General features: G+C 43.9%; 2 protein-coding genes across 3 annotated transcripts; one reads left to right on the top strand and one right to left on the bottom strand.

Annotated features, from left to right (window-relative positions):
• Positions 1-2,660: 2,660 nt before the first annotated feature.
• Positions 2,661-6,339, bottom strand: bcs1l (BCS1 ubiquinol-cytochrome c reductase complex chaperone). 2 transcript variants are annotated; one of them, XM_026144117.1, is made up of 8 exons: positions 6,095-6,339; positions 5,373-5,748; positions 5,143-5,282; positions 4,608-4,802; positions 4,185-4,248; positions 3,922-4,094; positions 3,598-3,715; positions 2,661-2,968 (listed from the first exon to the last, which is right to left on the bottom strand). In XM_026144117.1, exons 2-8 carry the CDS (start codon positions 5,690-5,692, stop codon positions 2,716-2,718), a joined length of 1,263 nt encoding a protein of 420 aa, XP_025999902.1. In that variant the 5' UTR covers positions 5,693-5,748; positions 6,095-6,339; the 3' UTR covers positions 2,661-2,715. The 2 variants fall into 2 exon arrangements, with proteins under 2 accessions (XP_025999902.1, XP_025999901.1); XM_026144116.1 differs by lacking the exon at positions 6,095-6,339 and having other exon boundaries at positions 5,373-6,079.
• Positions 6,340-6,345: 6 nt separating this feature from the next.
• On the top strand, positions 6,346-18,147 carry znf142 (zinc finger protein 142). Its single transcript, XM_026144113.1, has 8 exons — positions 6,346-6,508; positions 9,132-9,620; positions 9,704-9,871; positions 11,784-12,599; positions 12,695-12,872; positions 13,057-15,814; positions 16,966-17,071; positions 17,494-18,147. The coding sequence occupies exons 2-8, from the start codon at positions 9,137-9,139 to the stop codon at positions 18,021-18,023; spliced, it is 5,040 nt and encodes a 1,679-aa protein (XP_025999898.1). The 5' UTR covers positions 6,346-6,508; positions 9,132-9,136; the 3' UTR covers positions 18,024-18,147.
• The last annotated feature ends 1,020 nt before the right edge of the window (positions 18,148-19,167 follow it).

The raw sequence follows: 19,167 nt of genomic DNA, 5'->3' as shown, positions 1-19,167 counted from the left end.
TGTACAGTGAATACAGAAAGGCAAGCAGAGGTGATAGAGATCCACTTCCACACCCTTTAATCATACACAACAAAAAAAGACCAGTCTAGTACAGTCAGTCATGTGAAACAGAAAGTATATGCTTCCTTTTCTAAAGTTGCTTCAAAAGGACTTCAGAGGACAAGTAGCAACCAGGTGCTTCTTATGAAATACACTTTATTAACTGATCATTAGTAAGAGTAATCGCCTGTGTAAAAGCAGACGTTTTGGCAGTTTTCTGGTCTGAAGCATTCAGGTGCATGTTACCATAATGCCACAATCTTCCCAGAAGTGGGCATCCCAATTAATTCACCCAAGATCGCATCGTGCAGCCCTCAGAGAAACTGTAAAAAAAACAAACCCTGAGCTCCATCTCAAACTCTGAAGGCCTCAGTCAGCATGATAGTTCATGATAGCACAATTAAAAAAAGACTGAGCAAGTTTGGAAGAGTTGCCAGGAGAAATCCTCTACTCTAAAAAGAGCAGGGCAGCACAGGTTATGTTCAAAAAGCTGCATCTGAACAAACCGCAAAACTTGCGGACCGATGAGACCATACGACCAGATGTTTGATCAGCATGCATAGAAGTATGTTTGGAGATAACTAAACACATTATAGCAACAGTGAAGCAAGGTAGTGAAGGGGTGATGATTTGGGCAGCTTGCAGTCTTCAAGTCAACCATAAGGTCCTCATTGTACCAAAGCATTCTGTCACATGTGGTGATGGACATGTGGTGGTGTGACCTCAAAAGAGCTGTGAATGAATGAATGCTCAATGGCCTAAAACAACAATGTAAAACAAAGTGGATGCTAGACTGATAAATAGAAAACAATTATGTTATCACTGCTAAATGTGGTTCTATCATGGGGTGCACTTAGGTGTTCAGAAGCTTCTTCTGCATTTTAGTTCAGTTTTTGTCAAATAAATCACATTGTGTAAATAGGCAGTGTCTTATTTTTCCACCTCATTTTAAGGCTTGCTGCTGATTTATATGTGAAAACTATAACTTTAACTACAACTATAACCAGAGCTGGACTGGAACAAAAGAATCGGCCCGGGCATTTTGACTAGAGACCGGCCCACCAGGTATTATAGGAAAAGCCATAAAGCCTTTGAACGAAAACAAACGCTGTTGTCACAGTGACGTACAGTCTTGTTGGTATATGTATGATTTCTATACATTTTACATCAGATAAAAACTTTGGTTGTAAGATTCAGATAATTATTTGTTAAAAGCGAGACATTTTAAATGAGAAAAAGAAAGAAAAGTATTTCCTTGTGCCCCCCTTTCCCTGTTAATGCCCTACATGGCCCCCTGGCAACACTTTGCTAGACCCGCCCCTGCACAGTTACCAGCTGTCAGCTATGTAGAAAAGGCTCCTGGTGTTATTTGTCTCTCAGAAACAGTTTATAACTTCCCTTCAACTCATTTGTGTCACCTTAAAGGTAAACCTGTTTCTCCATCACCTGTTCAGCTCTGATGATTCAGTAAGGACATCTCCTGGTTTCATCTTCATGTTTCCCTCTCACCAGATAACCAAACCGATATCATGACCAGCAGCTTTTACGGCTGTGGCTCCAGCAAACATCAGCTGAGACTAGAAAGTAATATTAAATAAATTCTAACAATAGCTGATCAAGCTTAAACGTGCTGCTGTTGTTTAGCGCGACATCCGCTGGTTTCCCGTTCTGGCGCAAAGTGGGCGATAAACAAGAGAGACCGGACTTGCGCTAGAAAAGCCGATCAGCTGATCACTGATCAGTTTCATGATTGAAGTAGCAACAGTAAAGGGAGAGGTGAGAATGAGAGAAGAGGCAGCTGACAGCGTAAAGACACAGAATAACTCCAGCTTTGTGTCTTTTCCCATTGTAGCTGAAGTACGGGACAAACTGTGTTCCTTCTCAGCTAATTACAAAACGCGTAATATTTTCTCTGAATATGGGACGATTCCGTTTTTTACTAATTAACCTTATGAATAAAATAAAGTTCACTATCAGTATCATCAAAGCACCCACCCAGCTGTATAGACACTTCGTCATGCTACCTAGCACGCAGTACGAGTTATTGTAACTGACTGTAAAAAGTCAACACAACGAAAATAAACTCCACCTAAACTTGGTTTATATCTGACCCAGATAGACTGCAGGTCATAACTTCTTACCTGAAGTTCAGTTCACCTCTCCTCCTCCTGCCTCTCCTTTCCCTCATCCATCTGTTGGCCTATGTGGTGTTTTTCCAGGTAGGATGGATTCCCAGAACACCACCACCAAACAACTGAGTTATTTTTACACATCTGCCAGCATCTGGCCAATCCACCACCTTTCATTGTTTATACCGTTACTGAAAAAAAATAAATCATCAGCCCATAAAAACAAAAAATCACCATCGGCCCACTGGGCAAATGTCCGGTGGGCCAATGGCCAGTGCAGCTATGACTATAACTACATTTGGAAGACAACCTTTCAAGGTCAGAGCAAAGTTTTTTGCAAATTTTTGAGAATGAATCTTTCCAATAAGACAGAGCTTGGAGTAAATGTAGGTGAGGTTTGTGTGTTTGTATTTCCAACATCTAAGCAGTCGCATAAATCACAAAAATCAACTCTCTTATGCGTCTGTCTCATTAATAAACTTAAACTGAAAATATTTTTCCATTTCTCTTTATTTGGGCTTCAGCATCCAAATCCCTTCCAATCCTGTCATCCTTTTATTTGAGCAACATTGTCTATCGATCCTGCAGGGTCCATTTTGTGCAGCAGAAAGTGTCCTTGCACCTGAGCAGCACTGATTTCAGAGTGTGTGGCTAAAGCGTGCTTGGCAAAGTGTTCTGCCTCAGAGGCCGGTTCGTCGGGATAAAATCGTCGGAACATCTGGGTGAGCTGCCAGTGGGTGCAATGCCCGATGTACTGCTTCAGATCAACACGGCCAGGTCGGATGAGCGCTGCGTCTAACCTGTGTGCAGATATCATACACAACGCTGGCAGTTAATGGCACTGAAAACACTTCTTATGTTTCACAAGTGAAAGAACAAGTTTTTGTAGCCATGACAAAAAGATTGTAATGTTCATTAAGGAAGCAGAGAGACGTGAGGAAGATGAGGTGATGAAGCTGATCATACAGGCAGGGATGAACAGGTAGGCGTGCACGGATTAATTTAAGATCTGAAGATAAAGTCAATCTAACATTTGATCATGTGATCAGTTATAGTTTATTAATGTATGTAAATTGTCACTATGGATACACGGTCTACTGTGCACATGCATATCAGACCTATGTACTCTGATACTGTGTCACACTGCACTACTCCTTTTTTCCCAGGACACTGGTTATGTCAATCCCTGTACTGCACTTATTTTATTGAGGTAGGCTGCTGTATCACAGCAATATCTCAACTTCACCAGCACTTGGTATGCAGCGCCACCTGCTGTTGGGGTCTTTTATTTTCTTCTAATTCTGTTTCAGTCTCTTCACTGCTTCAATTGTTTTTTTTACATTACATTTTTTACATTTACATTAGAAGCAGCTATATCAGTTTACATGTTGGTACAATGTCACTAAACACTCTTGGCTTCGAACAGTACCTGTCTATGAAGTTGGTAGTCATAAAAACTATTCGGGCCTCCGATGAAGCCACTCCGTCAAGAGAGTTCAGCAGTCCGCTGAAGGTCAGTCGTCCCATTCCCTGATAGGCCAGAGGGTCTGAGAGGCAACAGAAGAAAACACAGCTCAGTGACTTCAAAATTCACCTTCAAACCAGAATGTAACAAATCTGGTCAAATACAGCTTTACAGGTTGCTTCAGTACTGAATATCAGCCTGTTTTAAAACCACAGAGTGGAGCTGATGAACATCTGTGATGTTTTAAACATGTAAAAAGAAATATGTTTGATCGGTTCTGCTGCTCACTCTCAGTGGGAAGCAGGTCTCTGCTGACAAAGGCTGCATCGACATCCTCCAGGAGAATGATGCTCTGCTGCGGAGCCACACTCAGGAGGTGATTCAGGCGGTCGTCTGAAAGTGTTCGGTCACTCAGACTCATCAGACAGATGCTGTAGCCCAGCTCACCAGCCAGCGCCGTGCTGAAAAAACAGCAAGTTACACAGGCATTGGTGAGGTTACACGACGAGTACGCAGCAAGAAGAATAAACCCAAATAAAGCATATACTCACATAAAACTGCTCTTTCCACATCCGGGGGGGCCGTACAGCAGGTAGCCTCTTCTGTAGGGAATACCTGCACAGGTGAACAACCACCATCAGTAGAGGATTAATCACAAAAAACCCTAGAAATTCTTCTACAAAGTAGACAAATTAAAACGTTCGGTAACATTTTTCTTATTAGGTTTTTCTAGAGACCTTCCCTACTCTCGAACAGACTCTGGTAAGGAGTCGGACCAGACCTTCAGCAAAAATCCAAGGGGCTTTTAACAGAAGTGATGTTCATCAATAAAGCGATCAGAAAATCAGCAACTTCAACCAAGAATGGGCAAAGTGCCCTGTGAGTAACAGTTTCATGATAACTCAGTGTTCCTTTAATTGTGGTGATCAAGACATTATAATCATGATTAAAATTCATGTCATGTAACATTTTACCTCTATCTGTGTACCATTTGGGATTTCCAATGAAGTCCTTCACGTCATCTACAATCCTTTCTGCAACACCCACGTCCAGCACCACAGAGCTGAGGGGTCTGCGCCGCCGAGGAAAGCCGAAGGGCCGCCACTCTGCACCCATGGCCGTGTACATCACTGTCCTGCCTTCCTCCTGCTTCAGCGCCAGTTCTCTTGCTGCAAAACAGGAATGAAAGCTCAACTAAAAGCCCACTCAAGTATTTTGTCAAGTACAGTTAAGTCTGTAAGTATTTTAGACAAAACTTCACAACTTAGCCCATGTACACCACACACTGTGCACTGAAATTAAGCAATTAAGGGAGGAAACATCCAGACTTCGAGAAGCTACTCGGTGCAAACATTTGGAGGGATGAGCCTCAAATCCCAAAATGTTGATACTGTTCATCTGGATGTAGATGAGCCTCAAAATTCAATGTGATAATTCTGAAAATACATCTGCAATACAGGTGAAAATCTAACTATGTGCACACCTGACTTCATGTGTTGTTAAACTTACCTTCTTGTAAGATATTAAAGAAGATCTGTCTGTCTCTGCCTAAAGCTGTGAAAGTGACAGACTCCCAGGGGGTTCCGGTGTGCAGATCCACCATCTGCTTCTCCCTGGTTCTCTCCACCCTGATCCACTTCCTCCCATACCTGCAGACCACAACGGAAGTCAGTGTCACAGAGAAAGTGGCCAATCAGTTTAGAATACAGGTCTTATAGGTGTAGTGGTATGTGCTATACCAGATGATGTGGTTGCCAGGGCTCGGGTGAAAGTCAAACTGCGTGTGAACCCGTCCGCTCTCGTGCGCCAGGTAGGAGGTCTCCACGCTCAGGTGCTGCGTGTGTTTGGCGTGCTTGGTGATCCAGCTCAGCAGCCAGTTGTAGCTCTTGTCCCTGCTGGGCACCTCCAGAGTGATCATGTAGTGCCTGCGGAAGAAGATCATCCCCACCTGAGCCCCTTTCCTGGCAAGCGCCAGAGCTGTCCCGACCCCGACCAGTCCGAAGCCGGCTCCGAAGTACGGGTTGTCCTTCAAGCCGTCCAGAAAATCCGTCAGGGGCATGGTGACGGCTGCAGTGAGACTCTAGATACCCCCGCAAAAGGAGCTCATCTGAAGACCTGCGTAGTGCAGTAAATAAAGGTTATCGGTCTTTCTTCGTATCCTGACAGCTGCTTGTAGGCTGGAAATACATTTAGCGACAGTTAAGGCTACCCGACTGGCTAAATTACGACAGTTGCGTTGTTTTTTCCCCTCTGACTTAATCTCTCACAGCTGCCACTGGTGACTTCATTCATTCTCGTGTTTAAACCTTCATTCAGCCACATAAAATCCCCAAGCGTGCAACGATGCTTCTGCACGGCGACCTTTACTACACTTCCTGTGTTTGATGGATACCGTTCCGACTTTCCACTGGCGCTCACAAATAATGGTCCCCCCTCCTTAGTAATCTATTTTTATGCTCACCTAATTTTGCTAACCTGTTAAGAGAATAACTACGCAACGGTGGTTAATGCACTCTGTGAATTTTAGTTTAAACGGCTTGAACCGCAACAGCGATGAAAAGCTAACAGGGACGCAAAGACTTTGCGATGAGCGTCTCAAGAAGCTAATGAGGGTTAGCTCAGCTAGCATTAAACGCGATGTTATTATTGGCGTGTTTCAATCACTTTATATTATTAATCAGAGCGAGAAAAACTTCAGCTGCTGTAACTCACTGACAGCTAAGGATTTCTATAACAGGCAGTCAGTAAAAGTGGATTCAATGAGGCAGACGGTGCAGCCTTGCGGTTAAACACAGCTGTTGATGTTTTGTTTTTTGGATCCAAAGGACCGTGGAAACCCGGGCAGTAGGTCTGACTCTGAAGTTCATTTTCTACTGTAAGCACCCGCAATTTTGTGCATGTAACCGTGTACCTGTGATGTGTCTTATTACAGTTAGCACTAGTGCAGTAACTTCATCAGTATGAAAGACCACTATGTACTATCAAAGTTATATTAATATCAATATCTGTATGTCATTAATTTTTTCTATATATTATCCCTGATTAAAGGGTAAGTTATACAGTGGGGCAAAAAAGTATTTAGTCAGCCACCGATTGTGCAAGTTCCCCCACTTAAAATGATGACAGAGGTCAGTAATTTGCACCAGAGGTACACTTCAACTGTGAGAGACAGAATGTGAAAAAAAAATCCATGAATTCACATGGTAGGATTTGTAAAGAATTTATTCGTAAATCAGGGTGGAAAATAAGTATTTGGTCACCTCAAACAAGGAAAATCTCTGGCTCTCACAGACCTGTAACATCTTCTGTAAGAAGCTTTTCTGTCCCCCACTCGTTACCTGTATGAATGGCACCTGTTTGAACTCATCTGTATAAAAGACACCTGTCCACAGCCTCAAACAGTCAGACTCCAAACTCCGCCATGGCCAAGACCAAAGAGCTTTCGAAGGACACCAGGAAAAGTATTGTAGACCTGCACCAGACTGGGAAGAGTGAATCTACAATAGGCAAGCAGCTTGGTGTGAAAAAATCAACTGTGGGAGCAATCATCAGAAAATGGAAGACATACAAGACCACTGATAATCTCCCTCGATCTGGGGCTCCACGCAAGATCTCATCCCGTGGGGTCAAAATGATCATGAGAACGGTGAGCAAAGATCCCAGAACCACACGGGGGGACCTGGTGAATGACCTGCAGAGAGCTGGGACCAAAGTAACAAAGGTCACCATCAGTAACACACTACAACGGCAGGGAATCAAATCCCGCAGTGCCAGACGTGTTCCGCTGCTGAAGCCAGTGCATGTCCAGGCCCGTCTGAAGTTTGCCAGAGAGCACATGGATGATACAGCAGAGGATTGGGAGAATGTCATGTGGTCAGATGAAACCAAAGTAGAACTTTTTGGTATAAACTCAACTCGTCGTGTTTGGAGGAAGAAGAATACTGAGTTGCATCCCAAGAACACCATACCTACTGTGAAGCATGGGGGTGGAAACATCATGCTATGGGGCTGTTTTTCTGCCAAGGGGACAGGACGACTGATCCGTGTTAAGGACAGAATGAATGGGGCCATGTATCGTGAGATTTTGAGCCAAAACCTCCTTCCATCAGTGAGAACTTTGGAGATGAAACGAGGCTGGGTCTTCCAACATGACAATGATCCAAAACACACCGCCCGGGCAACAAAGGAGTGGCTCCGTAAGAAGCATTTGAAAGTCCTGGAGTGGCCTAGCCAGTCTCCAGACCTCAACCCCATAGAAAATCTGTGGCGGGAGTTGAAAGTCCGTGTTGCTCGGCGACAGCCCAAAACATCACTGCTCTCGAGAAGATCTGCATGGAGGAATGGGCCAAAATACCAGCTACTGTGTGTGCAAACCTGGTAAAGACCTATAGTAAACGTTTGACCTCTGTTATTGCCAACAAAGGTTATGTTACAAAGTATTGAGTTGTATTTTTGTTATTGACCAAATACTTATTTTCCACCCTAATTTACGAATAAATTCTTTACAAATCCTACCATGTGGATTCATGGATTTTTTTTTCACATTCTGTCTCTCACAGTTGAAGTGTACCTCTGGTGCAAATTACTGACCTCTGTCATCATTTTAAGTGGGGGAACTTGCACAATCGGTAACTGACTAAATACTTTTTTGCCCCACTGTATGCTACAGTGGGGACATTTGGAAGTCTGTGGGTTTTCAGCTTGAAAAGTTCGGGTGTTATCAGTGCATTTCCAGCAACTATGATCATATCAGCACCATTAAGATACCACTTTATTCCAGACTTTTTTTTTTTTATCTACATGCACAAAATATATATCAAAGTCTAATACTGAGCTGTTGGGCGGGAGGAAAAGAGGAAGACCACCGACAAGACTCATGGATGTAGTGAAGGAGGACATGCAGAGGGTTGGTGTGACAGAGGAGGATGCAGGTTCTACTGTGTTTTCACATGCTGGGAATTAATATCCCATATCATAGTTCAGGAGTGAGATGACAAATGGAACAAAAGAAAAAGCAAACCCTTAATAATGTTTGATTTAAACAAAAAAAAAGAAGTTCTGAATAATATCAAAACTAAAAGCAAAACAGGAATTCACAAGAGTGCGAGAAGGACAAGGAACAGACAGCCCAACACCAAGAACGAACAGGGTTATTTATACACACATGGAGTGATTGGTCGTTAAACACAGATGTGAAACTAATCAGAATCAGAATCAGAATACTTTATTGATCCCTGGGGGAAATTATTTTTTGTTACAGTGCTCCATTATAAACCAACATTAAGACAAGACAGACAATACACTAACTAAGAATAGTACAATATATACATATATACGCATACATACATAAGTCACTCAATGAGCTGATGCATACAGTCAGAAAGGACTGAAAAGGACAGGAATGTTATAGAGTCTGATGTTTAACTTGTGCATGTGTACCCTAACATGATATTAAAATTGTTGTGAAATTTTAAGGCTTTACTCTTTATTTTTTTTAGACACAATGGAGACGATGGATTTTCATTGTGAAAAATGTGGACAGAGCTTTTCAGACAGCGGCATGTTTGCCTCTCACCCCTGTTCACAAAGACAAATCGCTTCATCCAGTAAAGTGCAGCTGGACAGATTCAAGTGTTCTCGGTGTGCTGAGGTCTTTTCCAAACCAGCTGCTCTTAAACATCACTTTAAAACCAGCCACAGTGACCCAGACCTGACAGGCCCGTTCTCCTGCTCTGAGAAAGGCTGCTACTTCAGTGTCTCGGACCGTGACGAGTATCAAGCCCACATAATGTCTACACATGGCCTCACTCTTGTGCCCTGCACCTACCGGGCTTGTAAAAAGTCATTCCTTACACAAGCTGAGATGGAAAGCCATCGGAAAGGACACATGCCCTTTGGCTGCTTTCACTGCCAGTTTGTCTCTCAAAATGCTAAAACCCTGAATGGCCACCTCTTGGAACACAAATATCTACCAAATAATGCTCAAGGTAAGTGGGCCCTGCGGGGAGGTGGAACTCTCATACCTTCAAACCTTAGCTGTAAGATGGAAATTATGATTATTTTCTCTTAGGGAATGAGCAGGAGCCAACACCGATGGGCTATAAGGAAAGCTGCTTGTCTGAGGTCAGCGTGTCACAAAGAAAAAATCGAGCTTGTGGGCCAGAGGAACAACCTGAGAGGCCAGGTGGCATGAAAGACACGACTTTAGCAGGAGATGCTACATCAGTGCCATCCAAAGGTAAGAACACCTATTATCTGCTTAGTGGATTATTATGGTGACCACTGTAATCAGCTACAACATTAAATCTGACAGTCTGCTTGAACACAGTGGCTCCTGGGCACTCACATGGAAGTCACTTTGACATGATTCTCCTAATTCTGATACATTTGATTTGTATAGTACCAATTGGCACTTTATACACGTGTCAATGATCCTACACTTTGCAGACATTTTCACTAGATGGAGCTTTAGCCAGATGTAGAAGTCATCAAGTAACACCTTTTTTGGGGTTGTATATTGTTTTCTCTTCTTTACTTTTGCACCTTTGTGGTCCAGCTACCCAATTTCGCAGTGCAAGAAACTGCAAAATGACAATCAAAAGCTCTGAGTCTCTAAGATCAAGTCGCTGGTTCTTTGTTATCTCGCCTGCTTCTTCACACCCCTCCCCTGACACTGTTGGTTCCACCATTATGAATTTCTTCCCTCCAGGAAACCACATCATCATCTATTCTGAGATTAGTGTATACCCAGGTTGACCTTCATCCTGCTGTCCTTGTACGACAGGTTCTGCCTGATACTGGCCTGTGCCTTTATAATAAAAATGATGCTGTTCAGTTGCAGTTTTCATTTGACTCAATATCCTTTCCTGCTCTAGGACCTCCTAAAGTGCTGTTACCACTGTTTATACCCTAATTGTGCTAATGTTCCTCTCTCTCCACATAACTGGTTGACTGGTCAAGCTAGGACGTTATAAGCTTATTCAAGTAGGAAGGAAATGCTCCACCCTCCACAGTCCAAGTCACGTGATGGCACTTCCTCAAAGATTTGTAATTCTTCCTAGACAAAGCCAATGATGCCTCACGAGACAATATTTGGCAAAAGTGGGGGAAAAAAAATCTGTAACAGGAAAAGTCCTCCAGCAGACTGCAAAGGGAAAGAGGAGAATGAGAAGAAACAGTACAGTAGATGGACAACAAACGAAACTATGGTAGAGTAGGCAAACATTAATGACACAAACACAGGAGTGAAGATGTGATTGAAACATTTAGTTGCAAAGTTGAGGAAAGGTTCAGGTCCACCCTGTATGGCCTTAATTTAAAGGTTAATCAGAAAGGAATGTCCAAAGCCTGCTATTAAAAGTAGACGTGGTCTCCTCAATGCAAACCAGAAGTTAGTTTCATAGTAGACAGCAGGACAGTGACCCTTGTCTTACCACAAAAAACTGCAGAGCTCATGGCTTTCCTGAACTCCAGAGTCCTAAATCCTGTTCTCAATGATCCTACTGATATGTGCTGGAACAATTCGGATCCAGAGAGGCCTTATTTTATAATCTCAAAGTTGTTGCCAAAGTCGCAGTACAAACACCCGTTGGAGTCCCACATCAATGCCCTGAAAGCTAGGAGCTCTTTTGATGCCACAAAAGAGACCTACACATTATTAGACAAAGACAAAGACAAAATGTTGTGAGTGATTGGTGCCCATCACAAGTGGTTTATTACAAAAAACCCATCTCTCATTACTGTTTAACATGACATAAAAGATCTGTTCTTTAATCAAAATGACAGAGAAGGAAAAAACAGTAAACAATGCAAAATATAAACTGTAACAAAGACAACCCATTATAAGATAAGATAACCTTTATTAGTTCCACACGTGGGAAATTTGTTTTGTCACAGCAGGAAGTGGACAGTGCAAAAGTTATGAGGCAAAAATTAGAATACAATAAGAATAAATACAGTACACAACTGTACAGAATAGAATAAAATAAATATACAATAAGATAAAAATAGAATACAAATACAAATACTATATACACAACTGAGTAAAAATACAACGATGACAGAAAGGACTATTGCACTTAGTATTATTGCATATTATTCTTGTAAACATATATTTAAACTAACATTTTCAATTTGTTTCTATTTAACAGAGTACCTTGCAGAGGGATCAGAGCACATCTATCGCACCCACACCTGCCCCAAGTGTCGTCGCTGCTTCAAGATGCGCTCTCACCTCCAGGAGCACCTTCGTTTGCATTTCCCCGACCCAAGCCTGCAGTGTCCCACCTGCAAGCGTTACTTCACCAGCAAGAGCAAGCTGCGTGTTCACAGGCTCAGAGAGGCCGGCGAAAAGATCCACCGGTGCCACTTGTGCGAGTATTCCGCCGTGGAGAGGAGCTCAATCCGGCGCCATCTAATCAGCGTGCACGCCGGAGATGGCGAAAACTGTTACAGCTACATTTGTCCGACCTGTGGGGGAAGCTTTCACCTGAGCAGCGCATTGAAGGCTCACATGAAGTCACATAACATCCCGTCTGACAGCCAACCCTTGGCCTGCTTTCAGGAGGGTTGTTCTTTCCAGAGTTCTCATCACAAAGACCTCATTAGACACTCTGCCGAGGCTCACGGAGTCAAAGCAGTGGAATGCCGTCATCACGCCTGCGGCGCCCTCTTTAAAAGCGAGACAGACATGGATGATCATTATCGGACGCACCTCGCCTATCACTGCTCAGAGTGCGATTTTTCTTGCTCCAATAAAACAGTCTTCCTCCAGCACCAGCGGCTCGGTCATGCAGGGCCTGAAAAGCTCAGCTGCGACTTCTGCTCCTTTGTCACGTTCAACCCCGTGGAGTTTGAGCAGCACCTCGGGCATCTGCACGCCAACGAGAAGATCCACCGCTGCTCTCAGTGCAGCTACGTGACCTCGCACAAACGGGGTTTGAAGCGGCACATGCTCATGCACAGTGGTGAGGATGGGTTTGGTCACATGAATCCTGCCTTAAAGTCTGGGCATTTCTCCCTTGTGACACAATAACTCTTAAACTTGTTTTTCCTCTTTAAGGTGAGAGGCCCCACAAGTGCAGCCTGTGTGAGTTCAAGTGCCGAGATGAGTCCTACCTGTCCAAACACATGCTCACTCACTCAGATGATAAGAACTTCATGTGTGCCGAATGTGGATACGTCACCAAATGGAAACACTACCTTAACGTCCACATGAGGAAACATGCAGGGGACCTTAGGTACGCACTCAAGAGGTTTCTTACACATCTTTGTTATATTTTAATTTTGGATCTGTTGTGTAAGCTGAGTTTCTTAAGAGCGCAACACCAGAATGCACAGCTGTGGGTCTTTAAGGTGGGGAACAGTGGAGGTGGAAGAAGCATTGTTGGTTCTAGATTCAATACTTCCTGTTTCCTCTCCTAGGTATCCCTGTGATCAGTGTCCATATCGCTGTCACCGCATGGACCAGCTAAACAGCCACAAATTACGGCACCAAGCCAAATCACTCATGTGTGAGATCTGCGCTTACGCCTGCAAGCGCAAATATGAGCTTCGAAACCATATGTTGGCGAAACACTCCGGAAAGGACAGACAGTCCGCCGTGTTCAAGTGCAAATACTGTATGTACACCACCTGCTACCGTCAGGCGCTTCAGAATCACGAGAACTGCAAACACACCAAGCTGAAAGAGTTTCGTTGCGCCCTTTGCTTCTACTCCTCCTTTAGCAGCATCAGCCTTTTCCTTCACAAGAGGAAAACACATGGGTACGTGCCCGGGGACAAAGCGTGGCTGGACAACTACGCTGCAAAGGAGAAGGAGAGGAGCTCGGCTGAATTCATGCAGGATTTTTACAACAAGCCTTCAGTTACTCACAAGCTGCCTGAAGGACCTCCACCTTCTGGTACTCCTGAAGGTCAAAGAGACCAAGTCCTGCCTTACCACGATGGCAGCAGAGAAACGTCTCCTGCTTCACAACCTGAGGAAGTTTTTGACGTTGTTTCTCAGGAGACCATTACAGAAAGTCCTTCGCCCATCGGCAGTCCTGAGGAATACTGTACCCTCGTTCTAACTGCACTCTCCACCTCTGACTTTCAAACCCCCTCTGAAAACTCTGAAAGGGTTCCTACTTTAGAATCTAACAGGCCCGAGGCGTCACAAGTAAAAGCAGACCTCTCATCAGAGGAACATGATGAAGATATACATGATAGCTACGAGCCTCTAAATAACACAGCTGAACTGGTTGAGCCCGGAGATTGTCAGACACCTGACAGAAACTGTGAAACAATCAGTCCTACTTTTCCACCTGAGCACAGTCAGCCATTACAATCTGAGGTGCGTCTGAATGCTATGAAAAAGTATGACAAGGACCAAGCAGAAGCCATGGTGTTAGAGGGACGGGTGCAGATGCTCGTGGTGCCAGCTGAAGGTGTTTACCGCTGTGAGAAATGCTCTTATGTCACCTGCAGAGAGAGTGCTTTGAAGCACCACTGCCAAGCTCTGTGCCAGGGCAGGATGAAGGGCCACAAGTGTCAGGCCTGCGGTGCGCAGTTCAAGCAGAGGCGGGGCCTCGATGGCCACCTTAAAAAGAAGTGCCCAGCCATGCCACGGAAAACGAGGACATTTGTAGGCATTTCAGAAACAAGTGTTGCTCCAAAGGAGAGCTGTACTGTAGATCAGGAGGGATCCAATTCAGATCAGACAGAGCAAAATAAAATTTCCACTGATCCTGAGTGTTCATCTCATTCTAAGACCTTTGTTAATGATGATGCTGCTACATCCAGTGCATCTGAAAACCAGCAAACCGAAAGTCAGAAGAAACTGATCTCCAGTAACAAACAGCAAAAGTCCCTTTATAGTAAAAAGGGTGGGAAATTCAGATGCAAGCTGTGCAGCTTCTCATCCGTCAGGCTCATAACAATTAAACGGCACCTCTCGACCTGCAGAAGAAGATTCAGGAAAAGGGAGAATGAGACCAATTCTGAAACAGGTGATGAAGGTGGGAATGACTCAATCAAAGAAAGAGAAGAGCTGGTGGAGAAACTCGACGAAGATCTTGTAAAAGTTTCTAAGAAACGTCAAATTTTTGGCTGTCCAAGCTGTGCATTTAAGTGCAGTCAGAAGAGAGCTTTAGACAGCCATGAAAGAAAAGGCTGCATGAGGCCTGGTGAAGTACAGTGCGCTCTCTGTTCATTTGTAGCCAAATCTAAAGTTTCTTTGACCCGACACAGTTTATGTAGTCATGGCAAGGAAAAGTTCGGTGCTGCCAAACCCAAACGTTTGCACTGCCAGCACTGCACTTTCAGCTGCAAACAGCAGCGCTGCATGACGCAGCACATTGCACTCAAACACAAAGGTGCACGACCTCACCGCTGCCGCTTCTGCCCCTTCAGCACCACGCGGCGCTACCGCTTGGAAGAGCACGAGTCTCTCCACACAGGTGTCGGCCGTCACCGCTGTGACGTGTGTGACAAAACCTTTGGGGCGGTGACCAAATTGCGCCAACACAAGAGACGCATTCACGACAAACTGCCCACGCACTTCTGCTCGTTGTGCGACTTCAGCAGCTACACGCTCGACGACGTGAGACGCCACAACCGCAGATGCCACACGGGGGAGCTGCAGCACGTTTGCACCCACTGTGACGCTCAGTTTAGCTCAGAGGTCGCTTTGAGAAACCACTGCAAGCGTGTGCACCAGCTCCAGGTGCGTTTCTCATGCAAGCAGTGTGACTACACCTGCAGCAGCGACATCACACTAAGGGCCCACCAGCAGAGCAAGCACCCCCAGGTGAAATGCAACACCTGCCAGGAGTCATTTGAAACTAAGGAAAGCCTCGAGCTTCATCAGAGAGCTCACCTGGCGCATCAGTGTCACGTGTGTCCCTTTGCTACCAAAACGAGGCAGCTGCTGGCTCAGCACCTCTTGAGCGAACATGAGGAGGGACCTGCGGAGGACAAGGCACTGAGGTGCAGCACCTGCCAGTTTGCTTGTCACCATCAGCTGGTCCTGGAGCAGCACCTCCGCTCGCACGGAACCAAGCGCTTGTACAAATGCACCGACTGCCAGTACTCGACCCGGAACAAGCAGAAGATCACGTGGCACATTCGCATCCACACTGGGGAGAAGCCTTACAGCTGTGAGGAGTGCAGCTACACTTGCACCGATCCATCGAGGCTGAAGGTACCAAACAAGCTTCCATAGATCCCAGACAGTTGGTTCTGTTCATCTGTATCCACGTCCACTGAAAAAACTTCTATCGACACGTTGCTTTTAGATAATGCAGGATGCTAAATATTCAAAGCAACTTTATTACTAAAAAAACAAGTCAAACAAGCAAAGCTGGCTGGAGAGTTTGTTAATACAACTTAAAGGGTTAACTTGGACTAATACACAAGCTTGGAAAACAGGAGGGTGAACAAACCCACAAGTGGGCAAAAACTGAGGGGAGGAAGGAGCTGAATGTAGGCTGGGGATGGATTGGATTGAAGTAATAGCCAGTAATGATAGGCTAGGTGAGGACAGAAACCACAGTAAGACATCAGAGAAAAACAAAACAGGACTAACTAAAATATCAAATACAGAGACATTACACGGCACGTTAAACAGAGGCAGTGGAGCACAAAAGTAGCTTAAAGTTGAGACAGAGAAATGGCGAGGAAACTAAAAACACAAGAAGGAATAAAAAAAACAGGTTTTGAAGCTCAATAAAAACAAAAGAATTAAAAATGTAATTTATAAATAGTGGTGTGTACTTTCAAGCAGGATTTAGGCTCCAGGTGTCTTCACAGTTAAACTTGGCTTTTCCGTATTATGAATATGTTCATTTCATGCCAGCGTGCATCAACTTGGCATCTTATGCTGCAGAAATAATGTGATCTGGAGCTGGTTATGTTTGAGATTGGAAATCAGCAGGTTTACTGACTAGTCAGTTCCCTGGAAGATGGCATCATTTGTAGCTAGAATTATAAATCCGGGTTAGTATAGTTTGAGTTAGTGAAATGATAAACATTTCATGTAACTATTGAGCCTGATTTCTGATCTTAGGCTCACAGAAGCCAGATGAGTTAAATTTGCTTTATAGTACAGAACAGGACCAAGAGCAGTAAATGGGAACAAAACGCAGTAAAAACTAAACGGGTATCTGTAAGACGACAACAAAACCGCTGAGACCAACATGTTAAAAGTTAAAAACAAAGAACGATGGCAGAAGCGTTTACAGTGTCTCTGGTTGTGTAGTTACTTATTGAGGCTCATTTTGAGTCTTTCCATGAAATGGAGCACAATGAAAGCAATAACAGGTCCCTTTTATTTTATTTTTAATGTTTTTATAGCTTCACATGAGAGTTCACCAAGAAGAGAAGAAGTACCTTTGTCCAGAGTGTGGCTACAAGTGCAAATGGGCGACTCAGCTGAAATACCACATGACCAAGCACACAGGTATCAGAGGTGGCTGTTTTCACCCCTAAAAATGCAGCTGAAGAGCTGCTGTTGGAAAATGAGACGTTACATTTATTTACCATACAGCTCAGGCAGATATGATGGTTATAAACTGAACACAAAACACAAACTGACAATCCACATGCTTATCTGATGTATCCAAACTGCATACTGGACAGTCTAATTTAGGAGTGTCAATCATAAGGCCCGGGTGCCAAAATCAGTCCAGCCCACTGGAAAGCTTTAGAAATTCCCATATACACACAATCAGTTAAATAGCTCCTTCTAGTGGTCAGGGGTGAAAACAAACCAAATGTCTCCTGCAGAAAGGCATAAAGTGAAAGTTTCTAATTTAATCTTGCAATATGTCTAAGTTATAAAGTGATTTGGTTACATTTTTAAATAATGTTTGTCATCTGCAGGAGAGAAGCCGTACGCCTGTGATGAGTGCGACTACCGCACCAACAGAGCAGACGCCCTCCGCGCACACTGCGACACACAGCACTGTGATGTGCGCCCTTATGTTTGCGAGAAGTGCGGCAAAGCCTTCAAGACTAGCTTCATACTGAAGACCCACCAGCGCCAGCACAGCGACGACAGGCCATACACGTGCGGTTTGTGCCAAAAGGCTTTCAGGTGGCCTGCGGGTCTCAGACATCACTACCTGTCTCACACCAAGCAGCAACCTTTCAGCTGTCGCCACTGCTCCTACAGAGCCAAGCAGAAGTTCCAGGTGGTCAAGCATCTGCAAAGGCATCATCCAAACATGCCAGCAGAGGAAGGTGTGGTAAGAGACTCAGAAGCTGGAGGCCTCACCCTGAAGGAGGCTCTCGAGGGGACTCTGGATAAAAGAGCAGAAGAAGCAGCCAATGAGCTGCTTCCACCAGCCAGTGAGGTACAGGAGGTTGCTGAAGAGGTCGAGCTAGGATTAAACCCTGAAGAGAGAGAGTAACTGGTGACATAGCTGGTAAATACTGATGTTTGATTAGCCAAGCCTAATAAGACACTTAGTACACATATTAAGAGAGAATGTAAAGACGGGTCATTTATTTGAACAATAAACAGTTTTTTTTATATCCTATCTTGTGATAATTTCCTATAATCAGAATATAATTGTATTAATGAGAAAATCACCATATGAGATGCCACAACTGTGCTGCCAGTCCAGAAACTCTTAATAATGCAAAATACATTGTTTACAAAAATTCAACACTAAGAGAAATGGAAGTCCTGGAAAAAATAAACAAAAGAAGAAGAAAACAAAGATTCCTTAAAAACAAATTCATGAAGCCAAGGCTGAAAACAGGACTGCTAGGAACTCTTGGCTTAATAAGCCAAAAGCAACTGAGGAATAAAGCTGCTGCTGATGAAGGAGAGAGAGTGCTTTTTGCAGTTTGCTTTGGATGAGATAAGGATGGATGAGAGAGCATAGAGCAGCTTAATGAAAATGATAGAAAAATATGAAAAATGTGCTGGCACAGACGTACAGGGTGATTGCAAAAAAAAAAAAATGCAATAAATGCATTTCTCTTAAACGGGACAGGCTGATGTTGGCCTTTTTTCTTTTTCTAACAGCTCTTTTTGGGGGTTTTTAAACACGTTTTTCATTTGTACCATTAGCTCTGAAATATTTTGCATGCATAGATAATTTTTTTTAAATTCTGTTTCGACATGTTGACTTATTACAATTTTCTGTTAAATGCTGGGTTTCTTATACTTAGCTCCTGAATTTGAATCCACTTCAGGTTCCTATGTCAGTTCTTTCCGGGTACTCTGGAGTCGAAGGACATGTATGTTGGGATAACAGCTGACTCTGAATAGGTCATATGTGTGAATGGTTGTCTGTCTCCATGTGACAGACTGCCAACCTGTCCGGGGTGTTCCCCACCTCTCGCCCTGTCCCAGCTGGGATGGATAAACAACTGTTTGCAAGTGTTTGTGTTCTGTTTAATTTACATTTTAAGACATTCCCCAAATTTCTAGAAACAAGGTTGGGGAAAAAAATTAACAAGCCACAAATGTTTCTGAACAACTGAATTTCACACACAGGTTTTTAACCACTCAGAAAATCACATACAAAGACATATTTACATTAT

Source organism: Astatotilapia calliptera, chromosome 16, assembly GCF_900246225.1.
Source record: "Astatotilapia calliptera chromosome 16, fAstCal1.2, whole genome shotgun sequence".
In the NCBI taxonomy this organism is placed as follows: Eukaryota; Metazoa; Chordata; class Actinopteri; order Cichliformes; family Cichlidae; genus Astatotilapia; species Astatotilapia calliptera.
The sequence above is the reverse complement of the archived record's forward strand: the minus strand, read 5'-3'. Positions and strand labels throughout refer to the sequence as shown.